The sequence below is a fragment of the Narcine bancroftii genome, chromosome 1, assembly GCF_036971445.1.
Source record: "Narcine bancroftii isolate sNarBan1 chromosome 1, sNarBan1.hap1, whole genome shotgun sequence".
NCBI lineage: Eukaryota > Metazoa > Chordata > Chondrichthyes > Torpediniformes > Narcinidae > Narcine > Narcine bancroftii.
In genome coordinates this window covers 96,685,042-96,704,728 of record NC_091469.1, presented here as the reverse complement: position 1 = coordinate 96,704,728, position 19,687 = coordinate 96,685,042, and the positions used below count along the sequence as shown (strand labels likewise).

At 42.5% G+C, this 19,687-nt stretch overlaps 1 protein-coding gene across 4 annotated transcripts in view; it reads left to right on the top strand.

Annotated features, from left to right (window-relative positions):
* abca2 (ATP-binding cassette, sub-family A (ABC1), member 2) overlaps nt 1-19,687 on the top strand; it is a 478,875-nt gene that overhangs the window by 256,651 nt on the left and 202,537 nt on the right. For all 4 annotated transcript variants that reach the window (XM_069932956.1, XM_069932974.1, XM_069932964.1 and 1 more), the window contains 2 exons: nt 3,742-3,960; nt 9,607-9,920. In XM_069932956.1, coding sequence (XP_069789057.1) covers nt 3,742-3,960; nt 9,607-9,920 — 533 coding nt within the window. The remainder of the gene's footprint in view (nt 1-3,741; nt 3,961-9,606; nt 9,921-19,687) is intronic.

Genomic DNA, 19,687 nt, shown 5'->3' with positions numbered 1-19,687 from the left:
TCCTTCCCTACCTCACATCCATAACACTTTTTCTTACATCCATGTGCACTTTTGTACCAGCCTCCACCACCACCCCTGGCTATGCACTCCAGGTACCCACCTCTCTATGTTTAAAATAAAACTTGCCTCTGAGATCGCTCCTAAACTTTGTTCCACTCACTTTAATCCATTTACTGCACTGAAGCTTGGTTCTTTTTCAGCAAGGAGGCCTGATTCTGAACAGCTGTCTCCCAATAACTTAGTCATGCATATCTCTTGCAGAGCTTGTTTTCATTGACAGTGTGTAGCCATGGACTGTGGATTACCTTGACATATCAGCATACTTGGGAAGTGAAGGAATAATCCTTTAACTGAATGGGTCTGAAAATATTGATTCTGCAATGATAATTTCTTTGCCTCAGCAATGTTGTACAATGAAAGTCTGATCTTAATTAACTCATGTACTCATCATGTCAGGTTCCTAGTTCTCAACAATTTTGCATGGAGAGGTATTTTCACTAATGTCCACATTTTGATGAATCAATGCTTGGTGACATGGCTTCCTTTCCATTCTGTGTATGAAAAGTACATTACCATATATTTTGGAATATAAGTCGAGTTGTGAAACCCAAAAATCTCCCTCAAAAAATGGTGATTGACTTATATGCCGGATATACTTTTGAGACCTTAAATTCAGCTCAAAATCCAATCCATGTTGATCCAGCATATAATTTGACCCTTAAAAAAAACCCAACTGTGACAGATTTTCATTGAGATTTTTATTGAAAACAACAACAGAATTAGAACCCTTCAAAATCGCTTCATTGTCTGAAAACAACAACACATTTATAACTCTTCAAAATCATTCTCGCTATCTTCATCTGAAGCTGAGATGGTTTCAGCTTCGTCGTCAGTGTCCCACAATAAATCATCTTCCGTGCCATCAATTGCACAAGAGATACTGCACTTTTCAAATGATTTTATCACAGTCTCTACTTTAATTTTGTCCCATGCCTTGTGTATGAAGTTAGACAGCACGTCAAGTGATGCAGCATGCATTGCCCTGCTGTTTGTAAACTACTTTTCTGCACTCCACATCCATGTATTCCATTCCTCATGCACATGGTGTTTGAATGGTTTGTTCAAGCAAACATTGATAGGTTGGAATATAGACGTCAAACCACCCGGGATAACGACCATGTAAGTATTATTTGGTGCTAATCTACTTTTAGTGTTCTCAGTTAAGTGGCTGTGAAATATATCCCAGACCAGCAAATTCTTTGCATAAAACACCTGTTCCACACATTGTCTATCCATAGTTTTACACCATTTTCATCCACACATTCTTTTATCATGAAAATGTACAAAAATACTTGCAGAGAATTTCATTTTCAGTTTAATTTTGCATTTGAAGATGACCGTGACTCTTAACTTTGTCGTGTCGGCCATGCACAAGAATACCATGGTAAATCTGGACCTTTCATGGCCTGTATTTTGGGTTTGCACAGTTTTAACATCTTTCCATTCCACTGTCCTATTGCCTATCATATTGAAATTCATGGAGGGGTTTCATCCATATTTCTGATATTTGCCAATGCAAATTAATGTTTTTACTGGTTCAGTAAAATAAACAGGTGAAAACTTATAACTTTATGATCAAGATCTTTTGGTAGTTTCTGTGCAATTTTTGTTTTTTTTTGACATAATACCAGATTTTTCCTGTTCATGAAATGATTGCACCAGCCTACTCTAGCCTCAAAATCATCACTGAGGTCTGGATGTGACTTGGCCCACTGCAGTGCATATGTTCTCATTTTATTTCAGATGACTATGTAGGAATCTTGCCTCTGTTCACGTACCCATTTTGCAACGTGATTTTCCAACTTTGGCCAATGAGTGATTCCTTTTCTCAAAGAAATTGCCTTTTTGGTATTTTTCTTAAAGTTTCTTCTTTCTTCCTCCAAACTCTTACCAACTTCTCATATATATCAAATTTTCTTGCAGTAGTGCAGTTGTTGGTTTTCTTGGTCATTTCTATCATGTTCAACTTAAAACTTGCTTCATATTTTTGTCGTTTGACTCTCCATGATAGCAATCACCTCCAGTCAATGGCCAGCAGATCAATCTCCACGATCTATGGGGGTCGACGTTTACGCTGGTCAACCGTCCCATCTCAGTCATCACGAGCTTTTGGAGTCGACTTGTATGCCGGTCAACAGGGCACCTCAGGCAGCCAGAAAATGTTGGATATACCATAAAACCTTTAAAATAAGGCTGAAAAAGGAGGTCGACTTTTACGCCAGTTGACTTATAAGCTGAAATATACGGTATCTCTCTTAAACAGAAACCAATATTTTAGGCCTGAGCCCTTCTTCAGGTTCCTGACAAAGAATCCAAACCTGAAACTTTCCACTACACATTAATAGCTCGGTAGTAGGGAAAGTTGAGAGCACAAAGTTCCTTAGAGTCCACTTAAGAAGTGCGTCCTGGACACATAACATCTCCTGTCTCCTCACTTGTCCGGAAGGCGCACAGATACTGCCATGCCTGAGAAGATTAAAGTGGACTAGGCTACCAGCCACCATCATGTCACTTTCTACAGGAGCTCTATCAAGAGCGTCCTGGCCGGCTCCATCACAGTGTGGCACTAGAGCTGCAGAACATTGGATCAGAGGTCAATCTACAGGACCATAAAAGCAGGAAAGAGGATCATTGGTGTCTCCCTCGTCCCAATCGATGTGATTTCCTGGGATCATTGTTTAAAGAGCACTTGGAAAATCAGTGAGGACTCTACCACCCCACACACAGCACCTTCCAGCTACTTCTGTTGGGAAAGTGATGCAGAAGTGGTTTGGACTGAAGTCTGTGTGGCTGAGGAGGCAAATCCATGGACACTTGGTAACTCCGAGAGGACTCTTTTGCTTCTCTTTCCCTGACTTCCAGCAATTTCTGGCGATTGCAAATCTATCTGCCTTAAGGCAGACAAAAGCAAATTCTGTATTATATTGGCCTGTGTTTATTTTATGCAAATAAAGGTGTCTTGAATTTTGAATCGAAAGCTGGAGCCACTAGGCTGAGGAACAGCTTCTTCTCACAGGCAGTGAGACTGATGAACGACTACTGAAACAACTCTCCAAAACTCCACTGTTTTTAATAATAGATATTATGCACTGTACTTGTATGTGTGTTGAGGACCATCGCCTTCTCAAGATCGTGTTATATGGCGAGCTCTCCACTGGCCACCGTGACAGAGGTGCACCAAAGAAGAGGTACAAGGACTGCCTAAAGAAATCTCTTGGTGTCTGCCACATTGACCACCGCCAATGGGCTGATATTGCCTCAAACTGTGCATCTTGGCGCCTCACAGTTCAGCGGGCAGCAGCCTCCTTTGAAGAAGACCGCAGAGCCCACCTCACTGACAAAAGACAAAGGAGGAAAAACCCAACACCCAACCCCAACCAACCAATTTTCCCTTGCGACCGCTGCAACCGTGTCTGCCTGTCCCGCATCGGACTTGTCAGCCACAAACGAGCCTGCAGCAGACGTGGACATTACCCCTCCATAAATCTTCGTCCGCGAAGCCAAGCCAAAGAAAGAAAATGCACGCTTGCACTGTGGACTGAAGAACATAGTTTCATTGAGTTACACTAGTACAACTGGATATAAAATAAACTTGAACTTGAGTTTCTTTGACAAGTTTTTGTATTTTATTATTTCGGTTCGGTTGCTCTTAATTAATGGAGCATTTTATTTGATTTCTAGAATATTCTATTTGTGCCCAATGTATTGGAATCCCTGACCTGTAATGATGAGAAGGAAGACCTCCAGAAGATCCTGACCATACCTACGTCCAAAACGGTTCAGCTCAGCCATTACCGAGGTGTTGTCTGTAACACCACTGCCAAACTGCGGAAGGAACACTTTCAGCAACTCGCCCGTGAACTTAAACGCCAGGTGGACATCCAGAAAATTGTGGAGAAGGTGAGTTGCAGTAAAATATAATTTTTAAACTTTTTTTTGCTGTGGACAACCCCTCCCTCTCCCACCTTGACTCATTCCAATCAATTCCTATTGTGGGAGAGTTGTAAGTTTTGATTTTTACCTTTCCTATTGCGAATCAAGTAGTTAGTTATTAGTAGTTAGTTATTATCTTTAATGTTAAGTCCATCATTGTGCAGTTCTTTGGCTTATTCAAATTACTTGGAAGATAGACCTATTTGTTCATCAAGGTGCCATTTGCTACGTGGGAGCTCAGGAGGCCTTTGGTTTAAATGATGCAGATTCAGGCAGTGTCTTCAGTTCAATTCTTAATCACGACCATACTCTGAGACCAGCAAAATATCTGCCCACACTATTAGAATCAGAGTGGAAACCGGTCGTTCAGCCAAACCTGCCCATGTTGACCAAAATGTCCCAACCACATTCATCCCACCTACCTGTGTCTGCTCCATATCCCTCAAATCCCAACATTCTATTTATCTGTCTAAATGTTTCTTATTTGTTGCAGTTGTACCTGCCTCAACCACTTCCTTTGGCACCCCGTGCCATACACCCACCAGCCTCTGAGTAAAAATAAAAGTTATCCCTCTGGTTTCTGTTAATCCCTTCCCCATTGCCCCTCACCATAAACCACTGTCCTCTGGATCCTGATTCCCCTACTCTTGTCAAAAGTCTCTGTGCATTCATCCAAACAATTCCTCTCATGCTTTTGTAAGCTATTTAAAGGATGGTTACCTATACATTTATATTTGTTAGTTTTATTCCCTTCTCATAGCTCATTCTGTTAACTTAATGGCGAAATACATTCTACTGAAGGGGCTCTGTGAGTCAAGCAGTATCACTGGGAGAAAAAGAATGGTTGGTCATTTCAGGCCAGAACCCATCATCAAGAATAACGAAGGGTTTCAGTGGGTTGGGCATTATCAGGTCTCCTCACTCCACTGCGTTCCTTCAGCAGATAGTGTTTGGCTTCAGGTTTTTGCATTTGCTATCTCCTGTGTCTCTCTAGTTCATTTAACTTGATTGTATCTTTTGTTTATCTGTACACCTACAGCAAGCAAACATCTCAGTGCATCTGTACATTCCACTTATGCACATAGCAATAAACTCCCCCCTCACCTCCCCATCTGCACCTTGAAGTATTGAAAATATGTCACCAATGTTGTCTCCACAAAAATCCTCCAAATCAACAGGCAGGATAAGCAAATCAACTTTAATCTCTGGAATATGAGACAACAATTACACTCACTCAGTTGAATTCATTGGCCAGATCTCAACCCAACTCTGTCACAGACCAAAGATGAGAAGGTTCAAGGTTCTTTTATTGTCATGTAATATACTTGACATACATCAATTTTTGTTTGCTGCAAGGCAGAGAGTTACCATGAGCATTGCCCAGCACCACTAACAATAGGAGAAAGAGAAGCAAAAAAAAGAGTCCCTTCAGAGACACTCCAGCGCTCCTGCAGGTTGCAGAGGTTGCAGTATTTAAAAAATTTCTTTACATGTAGATTTCAGATTTATTTTCAGAGTACTGTTATGGGCCCAGAGGACCCCCAAACCCAGCAGCAATAGAAATTCACCAAGACAAATAGTTACTTAAAAAAAAATCATTTTAAATTTTCTTTAAACATAAAAACAGGATCAAACTTTAACTTATTACTATTAATTTAACTTAACCACCTTCTAATTTTAAGTGTACGTGTATGTAATGTGTGTATAAGTTCAAGAAAGTTCTTTGATTCACAGCCCAATCTCACTTCTCACTCCTCCAAGTTCACTAGTATCAGTGAATTCTTATACTGTGCACAGAAATGAATTTTCACCAGACTCTGGTGCTTAAAGGAAATTGGTTACTGCTCAGGAAGGTTCATGTTGGTTTCAAAGAGAGATTTGTTGCTCATTGGACACGTACAAACTGATTCCCTCCGACTGGCCACTTCAGTGTCTTGCTGAAGAAACTTGCCCCAACAGGGTTTTCCAAATGATAACCTCTTCTTCTGCAGGTCACCACAGAGTTCCTTTTGTTTCCCTTATTTCAGGTGAAACTCTCAAAATGGCGTTTCAGCAAGCTGCCAGCTTGCCATGACTGCAGAAACCAATTCTCTCTCTCTGTCCCTCTCTCTCTCTCAAACCACATGACCTTCTTAGAACATCAAACTGCAACTAGATAGATTGTGGCACCGGACCCAAACTTCTGAGCCCGTTCATCTGTTGCTTTCAAAACAATAATCCATTACTCCATAGCATGTCTAATTAATACCTACTTGTGAATTCTCTATAGCCATTCTTCAAAGTTTTTGTAAAGGCATTTGGAGCCTGGACTGTCTGGCTTGAGCTCTGACATTTTAAATGAGATCTATTTTGTGAAGTGTTTGTTTGTTACCTTCACTACCCCCACAATATATCTCCTTCAAGAACATATCTATATACAATAAAAAATATGATATAATCTGTCACAGTACATACATGACATCACATAATCCTGATATCCCTTTTCCTGTGCTTGCAGCAGAATTACCACTAACTGGTAGTTCATAAAATAAGAAAATCACTAAAGTGAACAAGTAAGAGTTCTTAAAAGAACTTGTGAGTCTTGTGGCACCTATACTTCTTTCCTGATGGCAGCAGTGAGCATGTGCTGGGTGGTGAGGGTCTTTGATGATTGCTGCTGCCCTTTGACAGCATTCCCTGTAGATATACGCAATAGTGAGAGGGCTTTGACTGTATTGACTGTATCCACTACCTTTTGAAGGCCTTTACGCTCAGGGGTATTGGTGTTACTATACCAGGCCATGATGCAGCTGGTCAGCACACTTCCTACCACAGATCTGTAAAAGTTTGCCAGGGTTTCTGATGTCATACCAAACCTCCGCAAACTCCTGAGGAAGTAGAGGCGCTGATGTGCTTTGTATGTATTCTGACAATAAATCTGAAATCTGATTCCTGTTCAAACCATTGGCAACCCGAGCTCCAGATCCAAGCCTCGATCAGGAAGCCTTCAGTAGCTGAGGCCTTTCGGGAGCCCTTCTTGCCCTCAGCACTCACTGGAATGCCAGTTCCGATACTTGGTTCCAATGAACCAGGCTCCAGCAGCCTGCAGCCTATAATTTTTTTTAAATTTAGATTTAGACACTTAGCATGGTAACAGGCTATTTTGGCCCATGAGTTCATGTGGCCCAATTTACACCCAATTAACATACACCCCTGGTAGATTTTGAATGGTGAGAGGAAACGAGCCCCTGGGGAAAACCCAAGCAGACATAGGAAGATCATATAAACTCCTTACAGAGAGCATGGGATTCAAACCCTGGTCCTGATTGTTAGTGCTGTAAAGGCATTGCACTAACTTCTATGCCAACCGTACTGTCCTAAATGATGACTGCAAGTCATATGATAAGCCTATGACTGCAAGTTGCTAGCAGCCCGCAGCCTGTGTGGATTCTTTAGCCACTGAGCCTCTCACTGGTTCACTGCCATGTTAACTTTTCCTGTAGGGTCATCTCACATACGTCTCCTTCTCAATGAGTCTGCTTTCCTGTCTTCAGGTGCCCTGAAGCACTCTGCAGCTCCTTTGATGTACACCATAGGTACAACCATCTTGGCATTGACCTCTGTGGTTGCAGGATTTAAAAAAAAAAGCATCATTAGCTCATTTAACAGGTCATTTAAAGCTTTGTATGGAGCCATTGGCATCAGGGCCGGCCAGTAGCTGTGCTGTATCTCTGCTCCCCACTCTCCTAGGCCCTCACCAGTGGCAGGGCTGCAGTTTCAAATGCTCCAGCAGCATCACCATTTTTTTTTAGGTGAACAGAGACAGAAAGTTCTCAAAATCTTTCTGAGAGAGTGGAATATCTCCACCCACACTTGGGAATGCTGGCCCAGTTAGAGCTTTCAGCATTTCACTGAGATCCCCGAGTCCATGTATCGGGACTTCAGAGGCTGTGTCCGAATGGCAGAAGAAGTTCCTTTGCCTGGACTTCCTGTCAGACACCTCACTTTGGTGGTCCTCTTTTGACTCCAGAGAACCACAATGGAAACAAGTAATCCTAGACACAGAATTGCCTGAGGCAATGACAATGTTATTGGACAAAATTGGGAATGTGGAGCAATGGAGGAACAGGGGTCAAATTCTCCCAGGTTGCACTGGAAGTTCTCACTGTCATTGGTTTGGCTGGGGTATTCTACACAAACCTGGCTGATACTCCTCAAGAAGGGTGCCATGGTCATGGGGAGGGGGTACAGTGGCGATTTATCAGTGACTCTTGAAATGTAGATTCTCAATTCGGTGGAACTACTGCAGGAAGCTGTGTTACATGATCAGAGAAGGTTAAAGGCAGATTTAATTAAGGGCTGGGATTCTGATGGGATGGGGGTATGGTTTATACTGGTGAAAATAGATTGAAAATCATTGTCACTGGGAAATGATTCTGTGCATCAAATTGTCTCTGACGGGACTCTCTTTTGCTTTTTTTCTCTTGGTGTACTGAGCCAGAGCAAACAAGCATGAACAAATTTAATGTATTTGTGCCACAGACAATGCAGGAGCCTTGAACCTTAAATGATCGCAGCTGTCCTTTGCTGTTATTTTGCTGAGCAGATCACCACTGTACATTTTCTTGATAAACTAGCTTTCATAAAGGGCCACGTTTATATTTTATGTTATCCTCGGTAATTTTTCTTTCCCTTCACCCCCCTCACTCCCCTTTATCTTGCTTTACATCAGAGTTCGAAGTCAGAATTGTGTTTGTGTGCAAGCTTCATTGCAGCACACTGTGGAGGCAGAAGTTCCTGAATTTGTGACCAGCTGAATGTTGTTCCATCAATTTCTAAATGGTGACTGAGATGAGCAATGTGAATCGCAGAGTATGTGGGAATCTGGCATACAATTAAAGTTTAGAGAACTTGCAAACAAGAAAATTCTGAGGGATTTTTTTATGCTGACATGTCACGTCAAAGTTCAAAGTTCAGAATTATTGTTGGGGTACATGCATGACATCACATACAACCCTGTGGGCCAGGCAGAATTGGTAGTGCAAAAAAAACTCTAATCAAGAAGTTACATACACATATAAACAAACTAAAAAATGTAGACTAATTGATTGTGCAAAACAGAGAAAAAAAATTAATTAAGTGCAAAAGTAAGAGTCCTTAAATGAGTCTCTGATTGAGTTGGTTGTTGGAGACTGTTGGTGGAGGGTTAGCTGTTCCTGACCCTCATTGTGAGTCTGTGGCCCCTACACCTCTTTCCTGATGGTAGCAGTGAGAGCAGAGCATGTGCTGGGTAATGTGGATCCTTAATCATTGCTGCTGCTCACCGATGGCACCGTACCCTAAAGATATTCTCGATGGTGGGGAGGATTTTGCCTGTGATGTCTTGGGCTGTGTCCACTACTTTTTGCAGAGCATTCCACTCAGGGTATTGGTGTCCCCATATCTGGCTGTGTGGCAGCACACTTTCCATCACACATCTGTAGAAATCTGCCAGTGTTTCCGATCTCGTACCAAACCTCCGCAAACTCCTGAGGAAGTAGAAGTACTCATTGCTCATCCTTGTGATTTGTAAGCATTCTTCATACTGATAATTAAATAAAAACTGATCTCACTGTGATTATTTCCCCGGTGTAGTTGAAGTTGAATGAAGTGAACAGCACGGCAGTTCAACATCACCTTCGGGCCTTGCTTGAAGACCTGATTGAGGTGGAGAAGATTCTGAAGGATGTGGATGCCTTGTCTGGCCTTGCCAGGCTGTTGCCAAAAGGAGCGTGCGTTGGCAAAAGCCCCCCAGCTGCAGCCAATAGTACCAGCTGGAACAGTAACTTTACTGCCAATACCACTGCGGAGGAGGGAGAGGAGGCCCAGAAGGAGAATCCTCACACTCAGTTTTCAGCTTTTGTCCAACTCTGGGCTGGTCTTCAACCAATCCTCTGTGGGAATAACAGGTAAAATTTCAAAGCATCATCAGTGTTCCTTTTATTGTCATGTAATAATACAATAAATGTAATATACATGATCTGCTTCAACTTTTGCCTCCTGAAGACAAAGAGTTGCCATGAGCATTGTCCTGGTGCCCCTAATAATTAGAGAAAGAAAACCATGGCTAACATAGCAGTTACAGCAACTCTGGCTGCGATACCATTTCCTTTTTAACCTAGTGAGATTGATAATGTAAATGACTGATGACTTTTGCATTCACTATTTAGTCTCAATTTAGCACTTCACTTCACATCATTCTCTTCAAAGTTAGCTTCAAGTCACATTATTGCATCTACAGAATTCATCAATCTCCAAGTCTACACTGACTTGCAAGTGCCCTTTTATCCTACATCAAAGTGATATTCTCTCTCCTATGTTCTGATGAGGGAAAATCTGCTATTTTCAACATTTTTTAAATGAAAATAAAAGCCCATTACAGAAAGACAATGTATTTTTTTTTGAAACTTTAAGTCAGGAAATGATGAAAGCTGTAGGGGTTTAATATGCTTGGCATCTTGTTTTTAAATCTTTGTCATGAAGCTTCCCCAGATGAGAAGAGACCATCACTCTGGCAATAACATTCTCAAAATATTTGCAATGGGGGTTAATTAATCAAGTCAAGTTTACTTTCATCTGATTGTACAAGTGCAACCCAGGGAAACAGTGTTCTCTGGTCCTCGGTGCAAAACACGCAAACACACAACCAGATGCAAACACACATACAGACAAACCGTATGTTTGTAGACAAGTATTTTACCTATATAAATAAATTAATTAGTATGAAAGTCTCGGATGGTTAGTGTGAGCAGTTTCATTCATTTTGTGCAGTTACAATAATTTTGTGCAGTTTTTACCCATCTTTGTAGAAATACCTGGGGATGTTTTCTCCTCCTCATAAGCACTTAAGTTCCTAAAGAGCCATTGAAAGTTGTGATATCGGTTCAGCCTTTGCTTAGTGCAAGAAGATATTTGAGTGAAGACTTTATATTCAGCCTAGGAACAGCTTTTTGGAGAATGTTAAGGAGGCAATGGTTTGCATAGCTTTTGACACAACGTGATTACATTGCCAGTGACACAGGTTGAATCCAGCACTGTCTTTTGCACATTTTCCTTGTGACCCGTGTGAATTTTATTCAGATCCGATCAGGTACTATTTATTATCATGTAATAAAACAGAAATGCAATATTACACAAAATTGCCTGTTGTCTGCCATAAGCCAGGCATAGATTCACCATTAGCATTGCCTTGCACCCCTTACAGTCAGAGAAAAAGAAACAAAAGAGTATCCCCTCAGAGTCATTGATTGTCCGTGGATTCGCCTCCAGTGCTACTGCGGCAGTACAAGACTTCAGTTCTGTTCACACCCTTGGCAACTCGAGCCCAGATCCAAACCTCGACACAATGAGGAAGCCTTCAATGCCAGGTCCCTTTGGGAGCCCTTGTTGCCCTCAGGACCCTTTTGAATCCCAGGTCTGATACCTGGTTCTCATGAGCCGGTTTCCCACCGCGTGGTGAGTCCTTTAACCTCAAGTCACCAACAGCTCGCTGCCTATGTGTGTCCTTCAGCTGCAGAGCACCTTGCTGGTCTGCCACTATGGTTGCCATCCTCAGTATTGTTTCTTCCACCTTTCCTTTTTAATGAAGAGAATGATGTGAAGTGGTTACTGTGCCCTGAGCAAATCCACTGCTCCCCTAGAATCTGCAACCCCCCCCCGCCAGCCACCATCTTGGGCCCATGCCCTGCGATCACAGGATTTTAAATGAAACACCGTCAGCTCCTTTAGCAGGCCATTTAAAGCCCATGCGGCACCATCCACCGTAGAACTGGGAAGTGGTGTGTTAATGCTCCCCCTACACGCTGGGTCCACATCAGCAGCAATACTCCCATTGCAGCAGCTCTGGCACTGCCACCATTTCTTACCCCCAAAGAATATCAAAGGGAACTACCTATAGATTTCAAGACCATAGTAGGATTTCCCTGATAAAGGAATGATTGAGGTCAAACTGTGGCCACAAAACTGTATCATTTAAGTGAGGTGATGGCCAAAAATAGGAAGAAATTTTATTCCTTCAGTATGTAGTTTATCCACAATCACTGCTGCTGCAGCCTGCAGCCTTGTGCTTGATACCCCAGGGAGGACTGCTCAAGATTATTTCACTGTTATGCAATAAAACAGAAAATGTGATATTACACAAAATTTCCTTTAGTCTACCATAAGGCAGAGAAAGATTTTCTATCAGCAGAAATTGCCCTGCACCCTTTACGGTGAGAGAAAATGAAGCAAAAGAGAGTCCCTACAGTGTCAATGAATTTCCATGGCTTCTTCTCCTCCAGTGCTCCTGCAGCCTTCCGTTCAAACTATCGGCAAACCCAGTGGCAGAAGCACTCCTCTGTCATGATCTGGAAGCCTCCAGCAGCCTCTTGCACCCCCGTTCCAATACCTGGTACCTCTTCAGCCAGTCTTGAATCAGTCTTCAGCAGTCCGCAGCCTGATGTGGGTCCTTTGACCGCAGTCGCCAGCAGCCCACGGCCTGCAGTCACCTCTCTGTGGTTTGCTGCAGTCTGCGTTCCCTTCTTCAGAAGGTTAAAAGTACTCAGATGGCCCTTTTACACAGAGATGCCATTAATGTGGCATGTCAACGATCCCGTATTTAAAGCCAGGTCAGTTCTGATTGGAGTATTCACAATGAACCAAGAAAATTCCGTTTAGTGCAACCTTTTACATAGGGACCCAGCATTCTGGTTCAAAAGAAGGCGGGACCTGCTGCGTTTCATTGTTGGCATCCCGGGAAGGTGGGTAAACCTTTTTATACTGGAGCCGATGCAAAATGCATCAGCTCTGATACTACCTACTTTGGCGGGTAACTGCCGCAATGAAAATGACCCCCCCAATACCGTGTTCTTTGTGTTCACGAAGGTAGATAAAACAGTAAAAAGGCAGTTAATTACTGTCTTTGGAAAGTCTGGTTTGTATTTCTTAGTTTCAAAAATGTTTCCCGATCATAGACTGCATGAGGTGGGTTGGGCATTTTGTCATTGTGAGAAGCCAAAGTGGCCACTGCAACCTTACATGCTGCCATTTAAAAAAAATGCTGTGCATTTATAGTATAACAATGATCTGTGTTACAGTTGTTCTTTGAACTGACAGCATTGTATGAAGCAGATGACTGATGATGTTCCCTCTGATTCCATGGCTTGTCACTTGTCTTAGTAGCTTCAACTGAGCATGCAGACCGTGTGAGACTTCCATTGGGGTTAAGATGCCTTGATATGAATGTACTGACAAGGAGGTTCATTCATCATTTGTTGGCTTAGGCCAGGCTCCATTAACTGCTGGCTGGGTTTGGCCAGCCTTTCCACAGGTTGTTGTTTGGGATAGGCCAGCTGCTCATTAATCATTACCTGGGATTATGAAGGATTTTGAGTATTGTTTAATGAAATGCTAAGCACATACTGTTCACTGGTTGTTGGAGATTAACTAGCTGAACAGTAGTTAAAGAGGAATTGTAAAATAATAAGAGATTTTGAAACCTGTCACTCACTGATGATGGGCTGGAATTAGCTGGCTTGTCTATTGATAGTGACATGGGATTGGCTGGTCTGCCTGCTGACAGTGGACTGGGATTGGCTAGTCTGCCTGCTGACAGTGGACTGGGATTGGCTGGTCTGCCTGCCGACAGTGGACTAGGATTGGCTGGTTTGCCTGCTGACAGTGGACTGAGATTGGCTGGTCTGCCTGCTGACAGTGGACTAGGATTGGCTGGTCTGCCTGCTGACAGTGGACTAGGATTGGCTGGTCTGCCTGCTGACAGTGGACTGGGATTGGCTGGTCTGCCTGCTGACAGTGGACTAGGATTGGCTGGTCTGCCTGCTGACAGTGGACTAGGATTGGCTGGTCTGCCTGCTGACAGTGGACTGGGATTGGCTGGTCTGCCTGCTGACAGAGGACTAGGATTGGCTGGTCTGCCTGTTGACAGTGGACTAGGATTGGCTGGTCTGCCTGCTGACAGTGGACTGGGATTGACTGGTCTGCCTGCTGACAGTGGACTGGGATTGGCTGGTCTGCCTGCTGACAGTGGACTGAGATTGGCTGGTCTGCCTGCTGACAGTGGACTGGGATTGAGTGGTCTGCCTGCTGACAGTGGACTGGGATTGAGTGGTCTGCCTGCTGACAGTGGACTGGGATTGGCTGGTCTGCCTGCTGACAGTGGACTGGGATTGGCTGGCCTGACTGTTGATGGTGGGTTGGGATTGGCCAATTTGTCTGTTGGTGGCAGGCTAGGATTGGCCAGCCTGTGCAATGAGAAGATTGCGAATTCCAGGCTATGTATCATCATTGACCAAAGTCCAAGCAGAATCCAACTCTCAAGGAAGTTGCCTTTCTGAACTAGTCATGAATTTACACACTGAGCTTAATTTTACAAGGATGGCATCTATTAGCATTTTTATCTCCCATTGTAAACTCTCTTCCTCTCAATGGCCAGCTGACTCTTAGTCATTCTTGAATTTGTATTGGGAGCTCAGAGCCTTTAAAACCAGGATGCATTTCTGTGGCCAAGATAAGACATGGGTATATAATGTGATGACCTGGAAGGGAGTCGATTCTTTTATTGTTATGTAATAAAACGGAAAATGTGATATTACACAAAATTTCCTTTAGTCCACCATAAGGCAGCCAAAGATTCGCCATCAGCACAAATTGCCAAATTGCCTGGCATCCCTTACGGTCAAAGAAAGAGAAGAAAAAGAGAGGTCCCCCACCCCCGACTCACTGAATGTCCATGGATTTGCCTTCAGCACTTCCACAGCCTTAAGTCCAAACCATCAGCAACCCAAACTCCAGATGCACATCTCTGGCACAATCAGGAAACCTCCAGCGCCCTTAACATCTTGTTTCTGATACCTCTTCAGCCAGTTTCAAGCCAATGTTCAGCAGTCCGCAGCCTGGGTCAAGTCCCTTGACTGCAGTCGGCAGCAGCCCACAGCCTGCGTGGGTTTCTTGCCTCTGTGTTCTTCAGTCTCAGAACCCTTCAGTGATCTGCTGCCATTGACACTATCCTGTGAATTATCTCCTCTGCTTCTCCTTCTCAAACAAGAGTGGTCTCCCTGACTTCTGGTGTATATGTGGGTTTGGGGTTTAAGGGTCAGTTTAATAAGGAAGCTGGTGTATCCACAACAATTCTCTGTACACTCCTCCCTCTTGGAACACCCACTATTTTGCCAAAAATACGGCACTGGGGCAGGGCATCTTGTTGTGAGCTTTTCCCAGCAGATTCACAGAAACCCATCCTGTCCATGCTGGCCAAATTGTTCATCTAATACTTCCTTTGGCTGTACCTAGCCCATATCCTTCCATCCCTTTCCTAACCACACACCTGTCCAAATGTCTTTTTAATACTGTCTTTGTATCTGTATCTACCATTTCCACTGGCAGATTGTACCATATACCCACAATTCTGTGGAAAAAGTTGCCATTTCATCTTTTTCCCCCCCATCACCTTAAACCTCTTGTTTCCAAAATTCCTACCCTAGGGAAAGGATTGACTATTCACCTTATAAATGATTTTGTAGCCCTCTGTGAGGTTGTCCTTCTGTCTCCTATTCTCCATGGAAAAAAGCTGCAGCCTTTCCAGCCCCTTTCTATAATTCAAGCCCTTCAATCCCTGTAACATCATTGAGAATCTTTTATGCACCCTTTCCAATTCAGTGACATCTTTCTGAAAGCAGGGTGATTAGAACTGTACATGTAATAGATCTGTATTAATATTAATTTTTAGGTTAATGTTACACACAGGTCACAGCACATTTACAAAAAACCATTGGTCTCAGAGAAGAGAGTTCATTCTCAGAGTTGACAGGTCTGGAAAGCAGAGCCATAATAGAACAGAATTATTCTTAATTGAAATTCAAGAACGAGATTTGGTTCTTAAAAGCAATTAAGCCTCTTGAACCGAGGTTGTTATGGATAGGGAGTGGTTTTGGAAAAGGCAAGAAGTTTTGCAGAAATGAAACTAAGGCCCTTTTTCCACTGGCATCCCAATTAATTGGCCGTGCAGTGTCCTGGAATAGGAAGACTTTTGTGCTGTTTCCACTGGGCTACCTATAACCGGGACACTGACTGCTTTTACACTGAACACAACTCATCTCCAGGGATCAGAGAGTCTACCTTCAATAATTCATGTGCCTATGCTTTTATCTGGTATGGTCGGGACTGGATACCTGCCATTATTCAGAATCTTTGCCGTCTGTCTCCCTGACCGTCTGTTGACCCCTCCCGGCCGTCCATCAACCCTCTCCCTCCCCCAGGCTGTCCTTCTGTCCATTGGCCCCCCTCTCCCCTTCTCCCAGTGCATTGGAGGTCAGAGTCAATTGGGTGACCTGGATCCGGCAACCAAGTGGGACAGAAGGCCTGGACACAAGGTACAGGAGAACCGGGCCATTGGGGCAGTGGAACCAAGTGCTGGTGGCTTTCAGGTGCTCCAACAGCTCCTCAGGCTGGCACTCTGGCATACCCCGGCAGCGCAGCGCTGTCTGTCTCCCATCCCCCATCTAACTCCCAACACAACAGCAGGGGTGCAGTGCTGCTGAGCCCGGAGTTAGGTTGTAGGGGTTGGGGAAGATGGATGCATCTGAGGGCTTGCCTGATGAGCTAGTGAAATGTCTGAAAGCCGCAGCACTCGGTTTTGGGGGGGGGAGGTGGAACAGGTTGACCTGCGGATGGCTGGATGGGGATGGGCTGACAAATGGATGGGGGGACAATGGATGGCTGGGGGCAGAGGGGTGTGATGGATGGCTGGTGGAATGGATGATGAAGATTCCGAACAATAGTAGGTGTCTGGTCATGATGATCCCAGATAAAAGGAATCACTGGTTTAAGCGGCATGCTGGGGTCAACTGACATCAGGGATTTGAGTAGGAGTCAAGGCCGTCAATCCCCAGCATAGTTTGATGTCATTTGATGCTGGCCTGCTGATTGAATTGGTAGTCAATTCTTGGGACAAGGTGCTCGTAGAAAAGGGGCTTCTAACTGTTAAAGATTCCAGTACATGGTCACGTGGTTTCCAAGAATTGGAACTGACCTCAAATGTCACATGATTTGGAGAAATTTTTTGATCAATTTCAGAAGTCAAGGCCCTGTGACACGCACACAGGAGTTGGAACCTTGTGAAAGACCAGGTTGAATTACAGTAACCAGAATAGGTGCTATTATGTGTTACTCCTAATTAAAAAGGGACTACAGAAAATAAGCGGATTCGCGGAAAAATATTCATCTTTATACAATTTACTCGACCTATTAAAGTTAAAGGAAAATCTTTCCATTTAATCAAATCCACTTTAATCTTTCTTATTAATGGTACATAATTTAAATTATACAATGATTGGAAATTTACATCAATATATATCCCTAAGTACTTAATTTTATCAGTCCATCAAAATTTACTAATTTGTCTAGATTGATTGTAATTTCCTTCAGAAATTGGTAGTATTTCACTTTTATCCCAATTCACTTTATATCCAGATAATTTACCATATAATTCTAAAAAATTTTGCAAATAAATTAAAGATTGATCTGGATTTGTTAAATATATCAAAACATCATCAGCAAATAAATTAATCTTGTATTCATCCTGTCCAATCCTTATACCTGTAATATTCTCATTCTGCCTGATAGCCTGAGCTAATGGTTCAATGACCAACACTAATAGGGCTGGTAACAAAGGACAACCTTGATGAGTTGAACGCGTTAATTTAAAAAAGGAAGCAGTTTGACCATTTGTCGCCACCCTTGCTACAGGATTATTATATAATGGCTTCACCTAACCAATAAATAAGGGTCCAAATTTATATTTCTCAGAAACTTTAAATAAAAAATTCCATTCGACCCTATCAAAAGCTTTTTCAGCATCTAATGATGCTACCATTGGTAGGTTGGGTGAAGCATTGATGTGAACCATTGATCAATGAAATCACTCTAAGAATATTATCAGAAGCAAACCTATCTTTAATAAAAACCAGTCTGGTCAGAATGAACTAATTGTGGTAAATACTTTGCTAATCTGTTTGCTAATAATTTCACTATTATTTTATAATCCACATTTAATAAAGAAATTGGTCGATAAGAAGAAACCTTCAAAGGTATAACTGTTATTATTGCACTCAAACATGAGTCTGGTAAAGCTTGTTCCTGAGTTAACTTATTAAGAACATCCATGAATACAGAGGACAGATCATCATAAAAAACTTTATATAATTCAGCAGTGAACCCATCATCTCCTGGTGACTTCCCATTAGGCATTTGTTGAATTACATCCTTTATTTCTAAATCTGTAAGAGGAGAATCCAACTTTCTCACATCCTCCTCCTTCAATATTGGTAAATTTAACTCTGACAAAAACGCTTCAATGGAACCATCATCTCGCACTCCCTCAGAAGCATATAATTTCTGATAAAATGACCAAAATTGGTCATTAATTTCTTAAGGTTTAAAAGTAACTGAATTGTCCTTCCTTACAGCATTAATAATCCTTGAAGCTTGTTCAATTGCCATGCCAAGACTTTATGTGCTATGTCCCCTAACTTGCAATGACATTGCTTAGGTCTTTGAATCAAATGTTCAAATTGCTCAGTTTGCAATATATTATATTTTAGCTTCAATTTTGTCAAAATAGCCTTATTAACCTCTTTAGAATTCCTCTGAAATTCCTTTTCCAACTCTGCTATTTGTTTTTCCAACAACTGAGACTCTACCAGAAATTTCTTCTTTTCCTTTGACGCATAACTAATGATTTGACCATGTAGAAATGCCTTTAAAGCATCCCATACAATAAAATTACTCCTGACTGTATTCTTAGTCAAATATAAATAAATAGCAATTTGATCCTTAATAAATTTTACAAATTCTGTTTTTTTCAATAACATTATATTAAACCTCCAGCAAAAAATTGATTGATTAACTTCCGGCCCCACACAAGAAATAAACAGCAAAGAATGGTCAGAAATTATCCTACTCTTATATTCAGCTTGAGTGAAACATGCTTGCAAATGTGCTGATGCTTTTAAAAAAGTCAATCCTAGAAAATGAATCATGACGTGAAGAATAAAATGAATAATCTTTCTTCGTAGGATTTAATCTTCTCCAGACCTCTATCAAATTCAGATCTTTCATCAAGGAAACCAATTGAACTGCTGCTTTCGATTTTTTCACAACTTTCAGAAATTTATCCAATAATGGGTCTAACGCACAATTGAAGTCTCCCCCAATCAAAATATTCTCCTTAGCTTGACCTAAAGTTAAGAAAGCTTCAGACACACTGTTCATCATCAACATTAGGTGCATCTTCTTCTTCTTTCTTTCTTTCTTTGGCTTGGCTTCGCAGACGAAGATTTATGGAGGGGTAATGTCCACGTCAGCTGCAGGCTCGTTTGTGGCTGACAAGTCCGATGCGGGACAGGCAGACACGGTTGCAAGGGAAAATTGGTTGGTTGGGTTTGGGTGTTGGGTTTTTCCTCCTTTGTCTTTTGTCAGTGAGGTGGGCTCTGCGGTCTTCTTCAAAGGATGTTGCTGCCCGCCGAATTGTGAGGCACCTAGATGCACGGTTTGAGGCGATATCAACCCACTAGCGGTGGTCAATGTGGCAGGCACCAAGAGATTTCTTTAGGCAGTCCTTGTACCTTGTTCCTCTTCTTTGGTGCACCTCTGTCTCAGTGGCCAGTGGAGAGCTCGCCATCTT